This window comes from Colossoma macropomum, unplaced genomic scaffold, assembly GCF_904425465.1.
Source record: "Colossoma macropomum unplaced genomic scaffold, Colossoma_macropomum, whole genome shotgun sequence".
Lineage (NCBI taxonomy): Eukaryota > Metazoa > Chordata > Actinopteri > Characiformes > Serrasalmidae > Colossoma > Colossoma macropomum.
This window is the reverse complement of record NW_023494810.1, coordinates 27406528-27425478: the sequence shown is the minus strand read 5'-3', so window position 1 is coordinate 27425478 and position 18951 is coordinate 27406528. Positions and strand designations below refer to the sequence as shown.

At 40.8% G+C, this 18951-nt stretch overlaps 2 protein-coding genes across 3 annotated transcripts in view; one reads left to right on the top strand and one right to left on the bottom strand.

Annotated features, from left to right (window-relative positions):
- Positions 1-395: 395 nt before the first annotated feature.
- psmd6 (proteasome 26S subunit, non-ATPase 6) lies at positions 396-7285 on the top strand. The gene is made up of 8 exons (XM_036559814.1): positions 396-679; positions 2133-2338; positions 2453-2598; positions 4420-4639; positions 4816-4924; positions 6218-6386; positions 6516-6593; positions 7048-7285. The coding sequence occupies exons 1-8, from the start codon at positions 535-537 to the stop codon at positions 7142-7144; spliced, it is 1170 nt and encodes a 389-aa protein (XP_036415707.1). The 5' UTR covers positions 396-534; the 3' UTR covers positions 7145-7285.
- Positions 7286-12139: 4854 nt separating this feature from the next.
- LOC118799329 (ataxin-7) overlaps positions 12140-18951 on the bottom strand; it is a 62178-nt gene continuing 55366 nt past the window's right edge. For both annotated transcript variants that reach the window (XM_036559098.1, XM_036559097.1), the window contains 3 exons: positions 16611-17515; positions 15636-15775; positions 12140-14569 (listed from right to left, as the gene is read on the bottom strand). In XM_036559098.1, the coding sequence (XP_036414991.1) occupies positions 14552-14569; positions 15636-15775; positions 16611-17515 (1063 nt within the window). In that variant the 3' untranslated portion in view covers positions 12140-14551. The remainder of the gene's footprint in view (positions 14570-15635; positions 15776-16610; positions 17516-18951) is intronic.

The following is an 18951-nucleotide window of genomic DNA, read 5'->3' as shown; positions in this document are numbered from 1 at the left end:
CAATGTAGTAAACTATGGCCTTAACATAATAACTTGTGGCCTCAATAAAGTAATTTATGGCCTCAATATAGTAATTTGTGTCCTCAATGTAGTAAATTGCGGCCTCAATATAGTAACTAGTGGCCTCGATGTAGTAAACTGTGGCCTTAACATAGTAACCTGTGGCCTCAATATATTAATTTGTGGCCTCAATATAGTAATTTAGCGCTATGCTTTATTAAAAATATCCACCATGTCGCTTTAGGGGCTCCGTAGGGTTCCAATAAAAATGAATAACTTCATACGCGTCGCGCGTTTTTCCAAACTGTTGATCTGCCTGTAAAACATTACTCGGCCACCGGATGTCAGTAGCTCTGGGAGCCGCTGCGTTTCTGTCCGCTCTTTTCCGCGTGTCGTTGACGGAGGGGGTGCCGTATTGTTCGCGGGTGTGTTTTTGGTGTAGATTACCCCGTCATCCTCCGGCGGCTCTGCTGTGTCACTCCCGGCCTCTTTATTTAAAATATTCTCTTATAATTCGGCCCCGAATCCGCACAGATGCCTCTGGAGAATCTGGAAGAAGAGGGTTTGCCTAAAAACCCCGACCTGAAGATCGCGCAGCTGAAATTTTTGCTCACTCTGGATGGACACCGGCAGGACACGGAGCTCAAATCCGAGCTGATGGAGGCGATCCGGGCCAACAGTGAGTCCACAAACACCGCCAGGATCGGCTCATAAGTCAGGACTGGAGCCCGGAGCGTCTTTATTTACTCAGCTGACCGAGACTAACCTTGCAGCTCGGACTCGAGCCTGAAGTTGGCTTTCTATTCGCTATAAGCTAATTAGTTAGCATCTTATTCGAATTTCCCGTTCCACCTTAAATTGTGCAGCTTTTCATTCTGGCGCCTGATGTGTCAGTATGTAACTGCTGTACCATTTAAGGTGGAACGGGAACTTCGCTCCGTGCTCGGACCGCTATCGCCATTAGCTTAGCATAGCTTAGCCAGAGCCGCGCACTGGATGACTAGGCTGCTAAAGTTAGCATAGGAGATGCTAAGCTAGCGGCTCTTGTTTCTGACAGGCCGGCTCCAACTTCTCCAGCTTAACGTAATTTCTGAGAGGTCTGGTCACTGTAAGACCCAAATTTAGGTTCCTGTAGTGTAATAAAACCATTTAACTGAGCATTGCGGTGTCTGTTTAATGTGAAATACAGCTGTTTCACTTTGTTTTTAAATGGTGCCATGGCTGAGGGGGCAAAGGCTCCAGTCTAGGGACCCTATTTTAAAGAAGGCAGTTAGCAACTGTTACTGTCAGTTAAAATAAGTTTAATTTTTAAACGTTAAAATACTAAACGTATTAAAATACGTTTTTTATTTTGTAGCAGTGGAGCACATTTATAATCACTGTGGGTTTAAAGGGCATTCTGACTAAAACGTGTCTTATAGGCTGTTTATTTTATGTTCTGTAGCACAGCACCTCCAGCCTCATGATTTTGTATCAATTTTCTTGTTTTTATGCATGCAGTATATAAATACATTATGAGGAATCTAGATCTGGGGGCAAATAAGTACATCTATAGTTCTAGCTAGCAATAGTGATATAGCACTAGCCCCAAACAACATAGCAGACTAGCAAGGAAAACCCTCCGCTGATTGTCCATCTCAGAGCACTACTAGTGTTTCAGAGTTTACTTCCATCTTCGTGATGCGTCATCAGAAGGTGGTTTTCCAGTTTTTGAGTCAGGAGATTTTGCTTCAGAGACTTTTACAGCTCTACTGTAAGAAAAGTATGCATGTGTACAACAGATAAAGCGATGCATACATTTTTCAGTTTGACTGCAGTGTCCATTTAATCTTCTGTCTTTCAGCATCTGAACTAGTTCAGTTCACACATGCATTATTTATTTTTTTTGCTTTGTGACTACTGAGGGATTTTCTCATACATTAGTGATGCTCTAAATTGTGCTATTTGTTCTGTTCTTGTTAGTAAAAACTCTAAACAACACAATTTGTTTTATTCTTACTAGTAAATACTAAGTTCTACCATTTTTCTATTGTTACTGGAAAAAAGTAAAAGTTGAATTTTTACTTGTTCACATTTATGTAATACAGCTGGTTATTAAGCTCTGTCACTAAGTTCAGCATGTGCCTTTTTAGATATGGCTCCATACTACGAGGCCTTGTGCAAGGAGCTGAAGTGGCCTGTGGACTCGGACCTTCTCGGCAAAATGAAGAAGGCCAATGAGGATGAGCTGAAGCGCTTGGACGATGTCTTGGAGGATGCAGAGAAGAACCTCGGGGAGAGCGAGATCCGGGATGCAATGATGGCCAAAGCTGAGTATCTGATTAGGATCGGGGACAAGGTAACTGAATAACCTTATTTATAATAATAACTTATTTATAAGCACGACTCTTTTTTTCACCTCATTATCAAACTAATATCCTTATTCCTTGACTTTTCTCGTCCTTTTGTGCAGGAAGGAGCTTTGACTGCTTTCAGAAAAACCTATGACAAGACAGTTGCACTGGGACATCGCTTAGACATTGTGTTCTATCTGCTGAGGATTGGCCTCTTTTATATGGATAATGACCTCATCACTCGAAACACTGAGAAGGCCAAGAGGTATTATTCCATAAAAGATTAAAATCAATAAACCCAAACACAATTATTAAAGAAGTGGTTTGGGGGAAAAATCGAATTCACATTTCGGGGTAATTTTCCTGTTTCCTAGGAAACATGTTTGATATCTAAAGTTTCTGTGCTTTTACACTGGAACTACAATGTAGCTAACAACTAAAGGAAGTAGTGCCCACCAGTTGGCATTTTGTTATTTGTAGCACTACTGCAGGGCATCGGGCCTCATTCACCAATTCTTCCTAAGTTTTTCTTACATTTGTTTTTGAGGAAGGTCCTAAGAAAAAGTCTACATCAGATTCATGACGTGTTCTTAAACCACAGCATTGTTTGCACCTTTGTGCTCTTGAGTTTGTCGATTCTGTTCTTACCTAAGAACAAATCCAAATTAAGAAAACTTTGGCGAATGTCAGAATCTTCATACAAACTGTCTAAGTGGGTTTTAAGAGGACATTTCTTCTGAAGAACGGTTGGTGAATGAGGCCCATTGTTCTTAATCTGCAAGACACCTTCAAAAGGTCTTAATGACAGCTGTCATAAACCTACATGAACATTCTTAAACACTTATTCCAAATAGGTGTCAACTGTTGTAAAGACTGCTTTTGTGAATTTTTGATGATAACACATATCAGGTGACACTGGATTGTTTCATGACAACTTTCTTGGGTCGAGTGACATGGCACATTATGACCCCTGACTTTGTAGCTCAGTGTATGTATGTCAAGCCTGGGACACACAAGGTGACACTTAAGAACTATGTCCAGCTTATGATCGCTTCTTATCTCCTGTGAAAATTTGCACTTGAACACGTAGTGAAGACTACAGCTGATGATGTCTGATGCATCTAATGTCTAAGTTGGCAATAGTCTAAAACTAAAACTGCAGCGTACAAATTAAAGAACGTATTGTTTGAACGCATCATAAGCTTCAAATGTCTGTGTTTAAGCTAACCCTAGTGTGTGAAAGTGAAGATAAAACAGCATGAGGATCACTGGGTGGGTTTAAAGCCTACTTAAAATTGAACATACGTACCTTAAACAGTGAATTAAAATGCATGCAGGTTCATAAAATGTGACTGAAATGTGGGATCGTTTAATGTAATCATAGTAATGCTCTAAATACTAGTTTGGTCCATTCTTACTAGTTCCTACTATCCTACTATTATTACTAGGTGGATTTGATGGGGGATGCAAGGAGCATTTTCAACTGCTAGTAATAACAGCATTAAATATTACTAACAACTCTTCTGTGATCAGCTGCTGACGCCGATTCACGCCGGCCAAAAAAAAGTGCTGATGAGAAACGACTTAAGTCAGTTGTACCATACACACCTCACTGATTCCACCCGACAGTCGGTTCAGTGTGTCCCAGGCCTTTTAGTGACAATGCTGCACAATGTCACATCAGCTTTTTGTCACTGTGCCATACACAGAGCTACCAAGTCAGAAAAAACTGATGCCAACCTGACATCAAAACTGACAGATGACACCTATTGGAATAAGGCTTTGTGAATGGTGATATAGGTTTACGTCAGTTGCCATGAAGAGCTTATGCAGGTATAATGTAGCCTTATGAACACTGCCCAACAGTGTCAGATGCCACATAAGCAACTCCATGTTTGGCAGATTGGTGATTGTAAGGTTCTGTTACTCGGCCTCTTAGGTTCAGTGCCAACCCAAAAAAGCTAACTTCAGACACCAAACATGCCTGGCTGATCGACTGTGTTTGGGTCAAGAGGAAAATTGTGTACATTTTGATGATTTATTGCTGGTGTTGAGCTTTTTTCAATCTTTTAAATCTCTTTTGCAGTCTGATTGAAGAGGGTGGTGACTGGGACAGGAGGAATCGTCTGAAGGTATATCAGGGCCTCTACTGCGTGGCCATCAGGGACTTCAAGCAGGCGGCTGAGCTGTTCCTGGACACAGTGTCCACTTTCACCTCATATGAACTAATGGACTACAAAACCTTCGTCACGTATACCGTTTATGTGTGCATGATCGCTCTGAAGAGGCCTGACCTGAGAGAAAAGGTGAGATATTTGGGATCATCACACACCTTTGTATATATGTAATTGTCCTCTCTCTATCTGTTGCTTTTGGTGCATAGGTTTTAATGGCTTTTGTGTTAATCAGTTACATTACTATTAATTCCATGTATTTGAGCTGTATGGTTATAATTTGGGATTGTGGTGGTTTCTCCCTTCAGGTAATAAAAGGTGCTGAGATTCTGGAGGTGTTGCACAGTCTTCCTGATGTGCGTCAGTACCTGTTTTCTCTCTATGAGTGCCGTTACTCTATCTTCTTCCAGTCTCTAGGTGAGTCCAAATCTCTCTTTTCATGTTGATTATATAATGATGTTATTCACTGCCAACACTGGGGGGCCATAGCACTGCAGTTTTCTCTGCTTCAATAACACCTGGCAGGCACTCAGAAACCCCTTTCACTGTCAGACCTGGGACATTATCATGAGTTTTACCATTACTGTTTTGGCTTTGCGTCATTCCCACATGCCCCTTAAACTCCGTTTTAACAGAGAAAACTGAAAACTCGACTGTAAATACAAAAGCCTCACAAATGCTTTGCTCTGCAGGCCATGCTGTAGTTTTTGCACAGTAGTGATGTAGATTTGCCACTTTTCTTTAGAATCACGTACAAAATGCACTCCCGAGGTATATTTGTCACTCGCTAAACTAAAAAACACAGCTGTAACATTGCTGTGCTGTTCCACTTAGCCAGCCACAATCATCAAAGTATCTTCCAGTAATGTATCAGCTTCTGTTCACAAGAGCCCTCCTGATAATTTCCCAGGAGTTGTACAAGGTCTTGTGCCGATAAATTTCTGTATTTAAGTCCAACTTGTGTTCACACTCAACCCCTTCCCGTTTAAGTACTGTTAACTTTCTGAGGAAAATGCATGTATGAAAGGGTTAGCTGAAACTTGGGGTGGGCAACACAATATATTTTGTTTTTTCTGGGGTTTGATAACATGTAACTGACATAATCGTGAAGTTAATACTTTATTAATCCTCAAAGGGAAATAAGAGACCACTATTTTAATCTGGTCTAGTACTGCTACATTTAAAAATATTATCAGCGATTGTTCTTTCAGGGTGATTCAGAAAGATTCATCTGATTTTAAAATGATTTATTTCACTTGTAAACCATTACCGAACAATGCAGTGAATTGTAAATGGTTTAAGTGAGCATAAAGTTTAAACTCTATGGCCCCCTCTTTCAGTTGGTGTGTGATTGGTTCCTGGGCGCCTCACGCTTGTAAAAATATGCTGCTTTAAAATCGGATGAATCTTTCTCAATCACCCTGTACTATGCACCAACACATCCATTGGACTCCCAGCATTGTTAACACTCAATAGAGTGAAGCCATGGATGGTTTGGGAGCCTCTTCTAAATCTCTTTTTAACGAAATATGCGGTCTGTCACTGTTAAAGTGCGGATGATACCCACAACATCTGCAGAAACGATTATTATGACAGATTGTGATGAATGTCATATTGCCCGCCTCTAGATGAAACCAAAGTACTTCATAAATCAGCCTTTATTTCTGTATTTAAAATGTTTTTCTCCCGCTCCTTGTTCTTCTGTTGTAGCTCGTGTAGAGCAGGAGATGAAGAGGGACTGGCTGTTCGCTCCACACTACCGTTACTATGTACGCGAGATGCGGATCCTTGCCTACAGTCAGCTGCTGGAGTCCTATCGTTCTCTCACCCTGGGCTATATGGCTGAAGCCTTTGGAGTCAGCACAGAATTCATCGACCAGTACGTGGAAAACATCTATTATGCATTAAAATAGATTAAGGGGTCTAGGAGAACGCAGTCCTCCTTTGATAGTAGTCCACGCACAAACGTTTCGTTGATATTCCTTTTTTCTTTCCTGTCTTCCCCAAGGGAGCTCTCCAGATTCATTGCTGCGGGTCGTTTGCACTGCAAGATCGACAAAGTGAACGAAATTGTTGAAACTAACAGGTACAGTGCTGCTTAAATCACAGCCTTCTTTTATAGGGTGCTGCTGTAAGGGCTGCATGATATGATATGGAGACTATTGTGTTTACACTGCCACTCATCACAAAATGCCTTGTAATATTTACTCATTTGTGACCCTTGAAGACTGGCCTGCGTTTTTCGCATTTGTTTGGATCACATAAATGCCCAGATTTCTCCAAACATATCTGGAATGTCAGGATGCTCAGCACACACAGTTGTTAGAGGCTTATTTGCATATCGCAGCCTTCTGCCAGATCAGTGTTGCCAAGGCCAGTATCACAATAGTGCAACCATAGTTTCAAATCTGAGTGGTAATAGTGAAAGTAACCTCATCACATCACATGCTACGTAAAGTATCTCAGTTTATCGTAGTTATGACCATGACAGTCCAGTCGTCTGATGGCTATTTTAATCTTTCTCTGTTCTCTCTCCTCAGGCCGGACAGTAAGAACTGGCAGTACCAGGAAACCATAAAGAAAGGCGATCTCCTGCTGAACAGAGTGCAGAAGCTCTCCCGGGTCATTAACATGTAGCCACATACGGTATTGGGGGGCTGTCGTCTTTTGAGTGGGTCAAACCTTTGATGCTTGTTTCAACACAAACGTTGTCCCGGCAGTAAAACATGACTTTTTTTTGTTTTATGTACAGTATATAATAAAATCTTTTCAGAGAAATCTTTGTCTTCATTGTCTGTGACTAAGGAATTCATAGCTCACCTGTGCATAACAGTGCAGCATAAGGCACAAGATGTGTATATAGTAGAGAGTAAACCTGCAAATACAACACAAATGACAACATATATGCACACAAAAGTCCCCAAAATTAGCAAAAGGAGAACAGAAGGCAAAATGTGAAATCAAAGCACAATGACAATCAAATAACAAATTTCACCTTTTTGAAGAGTTCTATATAGTACCGAAAAGGGTTCTTCTATTGTAACAAGCCTGACATCGTAACAATAGAAGAACCCTTTTCAAAAAGGTTCTATATAGAACCATCTACAGCACATTCTCCATCAATCTGAAGAACACTTTCACGAGGCAAAGAACTAATCATGCGAAGACTTCTTTGGCTGTTCATGGATCTATATAGAACCACTTTCTTTGCTAAAGAACCCTTTAAGAACCTTTTTTTTTGTGTGTCGAGTTCCCCTGTTGTACCTGTGAGTACTGATGTTCATTGTAAGTTATTCGAAAATGTTCAAGCAAAATGAATCAATTGCTCTGATAAGATTATAAATTTTTGCTGGATTTAGCATGTGACCCGACGTCACACCGGCTGTCATGCGCCGAATTTCACTTTAGGACATGATAACCTTATGTCTGTGCCTAGAATAGAACCCTTCATTAGTTTGTTGTGTGGATTTATGGAGGAGTAAAAGGCATAAAGTAAGTATTATCACTGTCTGCAATGACTGTCTCCAGTAAAAGCATTTGACAGTCTATTTACTTAACTAGGCTTTTAAGTTGCTGTTTGTTTTCTGCACTTTTTATTTTACATAGTCGCATGACGCCTCCGGTCAAGTTCGACATTTTGTTGATTTTCTAAGTGAGTATAAGTTAACACACCCTCTACAGAGAAGGAACTTGTGTACATTTTAATGTACAGTTACTGTTCATCAGTTCAAAAACACACATGTGGCCTGTGCAAAAGTTCTGTGATATTTTGTTTTTTCCTCCTAAATATGTTAAAGGAATAGAAATTGTGCATTACATTTTCAGAAAATGCCACATGTAACTTTTTAAATGCCATATGTAACTCTTCTCTGCAGAGGATATGCTAACCTTTCTCTTAAAAATGAGCAGCTAAGTGTTCAAACTTTTGCATATGACAAAACAAAAAAAAAAAATTCAGTCAGAAATCAGTGTAAATCAGAGAAAACAATATTTGAAGGGAAGGAATGAAACGTTTTCACTGTTTAATATTATTTTTGCGTTTTGATCTACAGTTACAGGAAAACATGAATTATTTTTTTTTGTCTTTTTAATGGACTGGTGGCATCAACTAACAAGATAAAAAGGTTAATTTTGAGTTCAGGTTGACTTTAAATACGCTCTGTGATCTATATTAGAACTACTTAATCTTAAACATTGTTCACCTGCCTGACACAATACTGAGTTCTAACAGGCTTCTAACACTAGCCACCAGTTATAATTGGTTCATTTAAATACTTCGTCATTGGTTTTCACTGGTTAATCTCAATACCTCTGTCCAATGAAGGGCTAATTTCTTTTCTTTTTTCTGTATTCAGTATTGTATATTTGTATTTGTATATACAGGTCTTCTTCAAGGTTTCTTCCTCCTGCTCTTAAGGAATCTTTTCTTGCCACTGTAAAAAGCGCTATACCAATAAATTTGAGTTGAATATTAAAATATCAAACATAATCGGATGAAGGCCTAGGAGAGGCGTAGAGGAACACTTCCATTTTACTGCATAACCTCTATTGAAGCCGTGATATCAATTTTCAGTTGCTTTGTGATTTGATGTTTATCATTGTGCTTTTTCACAATTCACCTTTTTGTATTTGTTCTCATTTTGCCACTGGGTTTCCATGCTTTCACATTAGTTTTTTTTGTATTATTTAATTAAAAACGAGCATGACACCATAAGAACATAAAGAAGAGTAAATCCAGCCTTTTTTTTCTTATAAATAACTGTATAAATTACTTTTTTATTTACAGAAAACCTGTTACAAAACAAATAGACTATACAATCTTTTTCTTTAAATATTAAGTAAATCTAACCTACTATGTTTGTTCATGAATTACATAGCAGCCAACACACAAAAGTCCAGCTGATCAAATGATTTTGATTATGTAGATAAAAAAAGAACTCAAATATACACACTTGTACATAATTCTCTATGTTCTATGAAGATGCTCCTCCTCCGATAAACTGAGCTGTGTTCTGTCTTTGATTCACATTCCAGATCTGTGCTTCTTTTATCAAATATATTCCACGTTTTCCCATCATGTGAAAACATCGTCAGTGGAGTTGGAATCTGACAGTATACAGAACATTAATCTGTGTTAAAATAAAAAGAACTGAATTAAAGGGACCCAATGTTCAGCTTTCAAAGCACAAAAAAACACAAAAAAATAAACTAGGCCTTTTTTTGACTTGCAAAATTACATCTTCAAAAGTAGTCAAAGAAAAAGAACTTTGGGACCATGCTTTTACCATATAATTGTCTACATTAGCTGTGTCAATCTTGCCAGTCAATGCAGGACTCGCTGCACTATGTGAAAAGGGAAAATGACCACGTAATAGGACTCTGTAGGCAGGTTTAAAAAGCAAGCTTCTAAAACCAAGTATAGAACATTCAAGTAACGTGAAACAAAACAACTACTGAAAAATGCTCCTTGTCTAAAAACAGCTGATGAGAAACTAATTCAGGCACTTTTTTGTCATTATTTAAAAAGCTGCAAAAGAATGGTTGATTAAAAAGCAGTGTTTTTCTAAATATGTTTGGCAACGGCGGTGCAAAAACGGTCTGCGCTCAGTGTTCACTCTCCTTTTTCGCGTTAAAGTAATTGCTTTCGTCTCCCCATCAACCCTACACAGTCGGGTTGGCGTACAGACATGAGTTATCATCGTTTTGTTTCATTGAAATACATGGGACAGATGAAATCTCTCGCAGTGTCACAGGCCATTCTGATCACATTCGCTGATCAATTCGATTGACTGAGGGGGGCTAAAAATGATTCTAATAAACTTGCATCACACGACTGGCTCCACTACGGTGGCAACACTTTCAGTATACGACTAAATAAGAAGCTCCATTTTGCTAGTAAGAGGCGTATTGCATTATCGGCTTGGCAGTGAACCACTTCAAATAATCTCAAAACCGATCCATTCACTAAATAAATAATAACGATCTCAGTTGTACCAAAAAACGTCGTGTAAGAAAATGCCTGTGCAAAAATACATCTCAGTATGTACAATTCTTTTAACAAAATATGTATTCTGAAATAGGGTTATAACTTCAATATTCGTCGATAGAAAAAAGCCGAAGATAGAAAAAAACGCTCTCGCTTCTCAGCTACGACCGTTGACTGACATCAGTGGAGTTTACGGGAGTCAGATCGAAGAGCCAAAGCTTACACCTCTATCTCCACAACCTCACTGTTTAATACTTTCTTCTCAAAGCTTACTGCCCCCCAAAACGACAGATCTATTGCCAGTTCGCTAGGATCGGGGCCGGGGTGATCCCCCACTATTTCATTAAATTCAGTTAACAAAACACTGTATTAGGACAGCAGGCGCTGCGAACAGGATTAGCCATTATCAGAAGTGGCAAATAGACAGGATAGTGGTTATTCAATACAAGAAGGCGGAGATTGCTTTTCAATTCATTCGTCAGCACAATGAAAATGTATGGCTATAGCGGACAAAGGCTAACTATCGATCAGTAGGAGCTTCTCACAGTACTTCGTCTCATATTGTGCAGTTCTCCGTGCTGTCACTGAGATGATACCATGTGGCCCGTCTTCAACTACACTACACCTGGCCTGGTAATAGAGGACTTTGCCCAAAAATGCTAACGTAGCTTCTGCCCAACAAATGAGCGGATGTAGGGATCAATTAGCATCATGGAAATAAGATGCTAGCGTTCATTCGTTCTTAGTCACAAACGCATGTTTGGATAAAGCATCTAAATTACTAAACTAATCTAAACTAACTTGCATCATTTTTACCCTTACCTCATATTTAGTCAGTTAGCTAAAGCATGCCTGCTTCTTTAGTTTGCACTGAAGGCTATCAGCTAACAGGTAATGGAAGCTAATACCACATTATGCTAACTGCACGGCTAAATCAACCCACACTTGCCTCAAACCGCATCGAGATGAGACTTGCTTTTGTGGTTTTTGACACTGAAGCAGATTGTTATCTGTAAAAATGGACAAAAGTATGTGATTTAGTCATGCAGTGTGCACAATGCTATCTGGTCGTGTTGTATAACTGGTGCTTATTCACTGATCAGGCATAACATTATGACCACTTCCTTGTTTCTACACTCATTGTCCATTTTATCAGCTCCACTTACTATATAGGTGCACTTTGTAGTTCTACAGTTACAGACTGTAGTCCATCTGTTTCTCTGCATACTTTGTTAGCCCCCTTTTACCCTGTTCTTCAGTGGTCAGGACCCCCATGGACCCTCACAGAGCAGGTACTATTTGGGTGGTGGATCATTCTCAGCACTGCAGTAACACTGATGTGGTGGTGGTGTTTTAGTGTGTGTTGTGCTGGTACAAGTGGATCAGACACAGCAGTGCTGCTGGAGTTTTTAAACACTGTGTCCACTCAGTGTCCACTCTATTAGACACGCCTACCTTATCAGTCCACCTTGTAGATGTAAAGTCAGAGACGATAGCTCATCTGTCACTACTGTTTAGTCCTTCATCAGTGGTCACAGGACGCTGCCCACAGGACGCCGTTGGCTGGATATTTTTGGTTGGTGGACTATTCTCAATCCAGCAGTGACACTGAGGTGTTTAAAAACTCCAGCAGCACTGCTGTGTCTGATCCACTCAGACCAGGTCATAATGTTATGCCTGATCGGTGTAAGCTTCCATTACTTGCTACCTATATTAGCCTCATAGCTTTTGTCCATTTTTATAGATAAAAGTATATCATACATTGCCAGATTCCACATAAGCAAGTTTATCTTACAACTTCACCTTTGGATAACTCATGCGTATAAGCTTCCATTACTTGTTTTCCACGGTAGCCTCATAACTTTTGTTCATTTTTATAGATAAAGTGTCAGACAACACATAAGCAAGTCCATTTTCTAGCTCCATCTTTGGATAATTGGTGCATACAAGCCTCCGTTACTTATTAGCCTTATAGCTTTTGTCCATTTTTATAGATAAAAGTATATCATACAGTGTCACATACAACATAAACAAGTCCATTTTACAACTTAACTTTTGTATAACTGATGCTTATAAGCTTCCATTACTTGTTAGCCACATTAGCCTCATAGCTTTTGTTCGTTTTTATAGATAAACGTATGTCATACAGTGTCAGATACCACATTAGCAAGTCCATTTGTCCATCTTTGGATAATTGGTGCGTACAAGCTTCCATTACTTGTGAGTCACATTAGCCTCATAGCTTTTGTCCATTTTTATAGATAAATGTATATCGTTTGTATATCATCATCCATTTTCTAGCTCCGTCTTTGGATAATTGGTGCTTACAAGCTTCCATCACTTGGTAGCAACATTAGCCTTGTAGCTCCAGTGCAAAAAAGAAGCAAACAAGCATGTCTTAGCTGATTAACTACACGTGAAGGAAGGGAAAAACTGTGCAAACTCAATTTCTCTCAACTATTCCTTCACAGCCTAAAATAGCTGCTGAACCAGCTGCCTTAGGGCCACCTTTGAGTAGATTACAGGGCACGGTAAACATGTTATACATTTTAGTGTAGGTCTTATTCAAAAGCCTCTGTTGTAGTACCAACTGGCCTGCAAGCTGCTGTGATCGGGCCTTTGTCATCTATTGCCAAGAAAACCCTACAGCTATCTTGTTAGTGTATGTAGGCAAACTTGATTCATACAGAATGATATCCACATGTAGCTGTAGTGATGAAGGGGTATCTGATTTGGACAGGAATAACTGAAGGCGAACAACATTCTCTGCAACTGTCTGAGGGTCGGTGTACATCGATAAGACTGACTATAACAGACAGTGTTTCCAAGGCAAATACTTCCAACAGTCCTTACTTGTAACACTGAAGTTACAATGTGTTTAAAGGTTTTATCAAGTCATGTTTCAGGACAAGAAGTCATCAGGAGTAATACAATTTTTGCTGGAACTGCCTAGAAATGATTAGGGCGGGGAAAGGCTGCTAGGACCACCAGCTTTCCAGAATACAGGGGTCCGGCTGGGTAAATAAACAGTACAGAAGTCGACTGGGGCAAGTCAACTGTGGTTAACACCAACAATTAGGAAGGCTCATTTAAAAGAAGCCCTGTTCAAGCCATTCTTTAGGTCATAATGATGGCATAATCATTTGAATTTAATTCAAATTTCTAAACAATCGTCCGTACTGCTGGTCTTTGCGTTTCAAATGGGATGAAAACTGGATGAAACTCTGCAAAATGACATTTTGTTCCATTTGCTCCAAAGCTGCTGATACTTGAAGTACGTAAACAAAATGCTTTCCATTAAGAAGCATTAAGACTTATATCATTTATACGAGTTGTTCATTTGGATACTGGTCTGTATCTATTCTTCCTTATTTGCTCTGTGGTGAGTAAAACTCTGTATTATTGTTTAAACTCCATCTGTCAGGGTGCTAAAAGAGTAAATATATTCAACTAAATGTGATCGCGTTTTTCACACTGAGACTCCTGATATTTCCTCCTTTTTTTCCTGTGCACTTCCTTTCTCCAAGCACTTACTGTTTAGATCGCGCAAGAAAAAAAAAATTCCAGTATTCCAGTATCATCCACCCAGACGCGTACATGAACACACATTCAAACAGACGCACGCACACGGAAGAGATCAGCAGAAATGCTCCTTTTGCTCATATAACCCATTAAAAGTCCCTCCGACGATTCATAGTAGTGTTGGTGTGGCCCAGTACCAGCCCTTATCTGTACCTCTGCATCCCTCGCTTTTCCACCCCTCCTCCACCTTCCAAGGGGGCTGCCACCAAGTGCATTGCACACACCCACCACATTTACCACTACGCCCCACTACGTCAAACACTGTCCCCCCCGCGCGGTGCCCCCGTGTGGCTGGGAGGAATGGATCGCCGTCATTGAGCCGCCCAGTGCGCTCTCCACCCTGAGGATTGCGGGAAGCTGAGAGTAAGAGAAGAAGAAGAAGGCCTCGTGCAGTGTGGCGTGACGGGCGCTAAGGGAGCTTGCGAAGATCGGGTTTCAGTCCACCGCTCCGCACCCCCAGAGCCTGCCCACCTGTGTCAGGGGCGGGCCTTTGGCTGGGACAGAAAAAAAAAAATCAGTATTACTAGTTCTGCAGTGTTATTACTGCCTTAAACACACACAGACAATTCTAAGTTAATAATACAAGTTTGTACTGTATTACTGCCACAGTCCTGTGAATATGGCACTACACAATTCAAATAATGGACAACAGAAAGTCCCAAATGAATAATCAACACTTCGACTTTGTGCCTCTGCCTGATAGAGTCAGCTGCATCTTGAGCACACAAGCACAAACAGTGAACAGCAGCGCATGCTTAGTTTTAGGGCTGCAACAATTGTTGACAACAACTATGGAAAAAAGTGAAGCATGAATACATGGCAATGTTTCCCTTACTCGATGTTTTAGAGCTTAAAACGGAGAGTAAAAAACCCCAGCAGAATTCTCTGTTAATTCATTTTTAAACACTGTTTCCCATACAGAAATGTAACAAACATACAGTGTATCTCAAATACATTTGAAAATGTATGTATATGGCCAAACAATGTTTTTTGCTTAATATACTTTAGTATTTGGTACACGCTTGAGTTTCAAACACAAAGGTATACAACAACAACTCCAGCAGAATCCAGCTTGCCACACGCTGCTATGTCAATGATCAGATGTACACTAGAGTTGAGAACTGTATTTAGTGTATCTTCACATTTGAAAACAGATTGAGAATTTAATTTTGGCCAAAAAATTGAATGCATACCACATAAAAACTGAACGGCAGGAAACAAATGTTAGTGAGTTTCTCCTGGCCTATTTAATGGTAATAGAGGTCACTGTGACCAGCTGCAATACAGTACAAGAAGTGTAGGGGGCGATATGGCTTCTGCTGTTTCACTGCACCATAAAAAAGCCCCTGTTGCAAAGTGGGAATTTTGAACGTGTCCCTGTGACAGGGCACAGTGAGAAGAAATGGAAGTCGATAAATTGAATAAAAGCTACAGATTTATTACAAACATAATTATTAACTGCAGCCCTACTTAGTTTTTCTGTGTGTAGAACTGTACAGTCTCGGTAGGTATCTATGCAAATTGTTTACATCTTTACGATACAAACATGTGAACACACACCTGATGTATGAGCGAGTTATTGGGAAGCCCTGGTGTTCCTGGCATGGGCCGTGCATGTTTGCTGTGGATGTTGTTGACGGCTGGAGATTTGGGCATTTTGGGCCTGCCGGGACCTTGTGACCCTCCTCCTCCCGCAGATGCTATTAAAAACAAAGTCAGCTTCGTTACTGCGCACGCACATACACAATACAAGCCTGGAACAATAAAATACATTACAGCCATCATAGGTGTTTTCTTCATTTAAGTGCATGTGCTTGGGAACATTTGGGAAGATAGACCAGACATTTCTGGTGGTCTTAAATGAGCACTAGTGCTCGATTTCCTGAACTAAACATCCAAATGTAAGTCTTAAGAAGGACTACTACGAAACACAGCCCGAAATGATCAGAAAATACTGTAATTTTGTAGAGATTAAAGGAACACTGCATCTAGAGTGAAAGAAAATTCTGCTAATAATAAGACAGTGGTGTGGGCTGGTCAGCGATATGTGAATGAGATCATGCTAACTGGTCCCAACCAGCTTGTGCCTACACTTATCATTCAAATGTTTGGAATCATGTGGCCTAGTAATGACTGTTCTGATTTTATACTATAATATCTTCTAATGCAGATTTAAATATTATAGACACTAGAATATGTTTCTGATTCAAAGTTTTTTTTAAATTATAAATATATTTCCAGTACTACACATACCAATTTCTTGTCAAGTTCTCTACTGTGAGATTTGAACATCGTTTTTTAAATATGAGGCATTCAGGATGTTAATCTTGTTCTTCATTTTCAATGTTATACAGCTTTTTGTTATATCGCTTGTTACGGAAACATGTATAGCCCTATTCAAGGTTCTGGACACAAAGAATGATTTGAAACCTACAAAGCACTAGCAGCATTTCATACAAAACTGGTTTTACATAACTGAAAACAGCGATTCCTCGCTTTCGAAGAGGGTTAAGAGTTTCTAAATAGTACATTTACCTGTGGAGGTACCAGTGCTAGCGAGGCCACTGCTGGCAGGCGAACTCTTCCTCCTCTTGCTGTCGATCCGGGCGTCTGCGTGGCTGTGGTGCTCACTACTCTGGTGGACGAACGGGCCGAGCGAGAGCGTGGAGTCGCTGCTGTTCATCACTACACTCATCCGCTTGATGGGCTCGGCCGGGCTGGCCGGTGGCGGACCGCGGCTGGCCGCTTCCTGTCGAAGGCTGAGTGAGTTGGCGCGGCTTGGCGGGCAATTCGCACCCGCACTGTGAGAGGAAGAGGAGGACGAGGAAGCTGTAGAGGAGGGAGTGGAGGTAAGTGAGGAGTGGAAGCTGCTACCTGAGGTGCCCGAATTCACCGCGCAATTCTTCTTGAAGGAGGAAGAGGAGGACGAAGAGGAAGATTCCGCAGCGTAGGTGCCGTGGGGCGTCAGTAGAGAGCTGTTTTTGCGCTTTTTTGCCCCCACGTTGCTGCTCGTGCTCATGCTGCTGCTGCCCCCGCTGTTGGCGACAGAGCTAGCTAGTGTAGCTGAGGAGGAAGAGTCCCTGACCCGGAAAGATTTGGCTCCGGAGCGGGATTTGAGGGGTCTGCTGGAGCCAGGCGTAGAGGGCAACGAGGAGGAGTGAGCTGAAGGCATCTGGGGTGATGACGAGGACACTTGTCTGGACGAGCCACTGCTGCTGCCACCACTGTAGGCCAGCTGCTCTCCTGCCCTCTGAGGCGTGGCCCGAGCATTCAGGGTGGTCCCGTACGACAGCACAGGCTTGCTGTCGTACAAATGGCCATAGGGAGGCGGAGGGGAGGGGCTGAGGAAGCCCGAAGAAGAGGAAAGAGAGTTTGCGCTTGACCGATGAGATGACGCAACAGCCGATGAGGATGAATTTTCTGGCGCCAGGGGGATTTTCCTACAAGGTTAAAAAGCAGCATGAAAAACAACATCTGGAAAGGCAACAACACTGTGAAAAGTAATCATTTATTTACTGATTTTATAACAAGCTTACAAGAGGCAACAGTTATTGTCTTGTTCTGCCTATTTTTAATGCCCTAGAAACCCCAGAACAGAGGTCACCAGTTCTGGTCTTGAAGGGCTAGAGTCCACAGCAGTTTGGCATTTTGCCTGCATTTACACATTTACTAAACCTATTAATTAACTGATTAGTTGAATTATTTTTTGCTTGAGAAGGGAAATCATTAAACTGGACTCCAGCCCTATTGGACTTTAATGGGTGACCCTTGCCACAGAAGAAGGTATTTCACATGCAGTAATGAACTTTAACTTTCCTAAATTAAATCCCGGAGGGCTCCCATGTGTTTAAAAGCTGACACATTAGCGGAAAATACAGTCAAGCCAAGTCAAGTCAAAGTTTATTTATCTAGCACTTTTTACAACAGGCCTGGTCACAAAGCAGCTTTACAGTGATGTATAGATCAAAGCTGGCAAACTGGAACGTATCTGGTCAATTCAGTTTAACAGTTTCTTAGATTTAGAAAACCTCTCGCTAGTGTGTGTGGTGGCTTCTGCGCAGAAGTGACATAGCATGATCAGCAAAGCATTTGTGTTTTTCACAGCAGTTTTCAGTTAATATGATGAAAAAAAGCTGCATGAAAAATATTATGTATTTTTATACATGATTCAGAAATGAAAGCTGTTGGCCATTCATGCTGATGATGTCACATCCAGTTTACTGGGAATTTCATGGCAAGTATGAACGAGAACATCCATCTTCGCAATATCGCCAGAATAAGAAATGCCTTATCGCTGCACGATGCAGAAACATTAGTACATGCCTTTATTACCTCAAGGCTAGATTACTGTAACGCACTACTATCAGGATGCACCAGCAGGAATTTAAGTAAACTTCAACTAGTTCAAAATGCTGCAGCCAGGGTTCTCACTAAAACTAGAAAATTTGATCATATCAGTCCAATTCTATCATCACTCCATTGGCTGCCTGTTAAATTCCGTATTGATTACAAAATTCTTTTATTGACGTATAAAGCCCTACATGGGCTCGCTCCTGAGTACCTACAAGACCTTATTTCCCTTTACGAGCCACCACGATTACTCAGATCACAGAGTGCTGGCTTTTTAATAGTTCCCAGAATTCAGAAGGTTTCATCTGGGGGAAGAGCCTTTTCTTATAAAGCCCCCAAACTCTGGAATGATCTTCCAGAAAATGTTCGGGACTCAGACTCAATATTCAAATCTAGGCTGAAAACTCACTTGTTTAGTTTAGCTTTTGGTAGCTAATGTTTCCCCTTGGATAAAGGCAGCAGAACCAGGGGTCCATGGACGCAGGGAATTATAGTAAACTGAGACTGGTGCTGTCGTCCCGCCGCT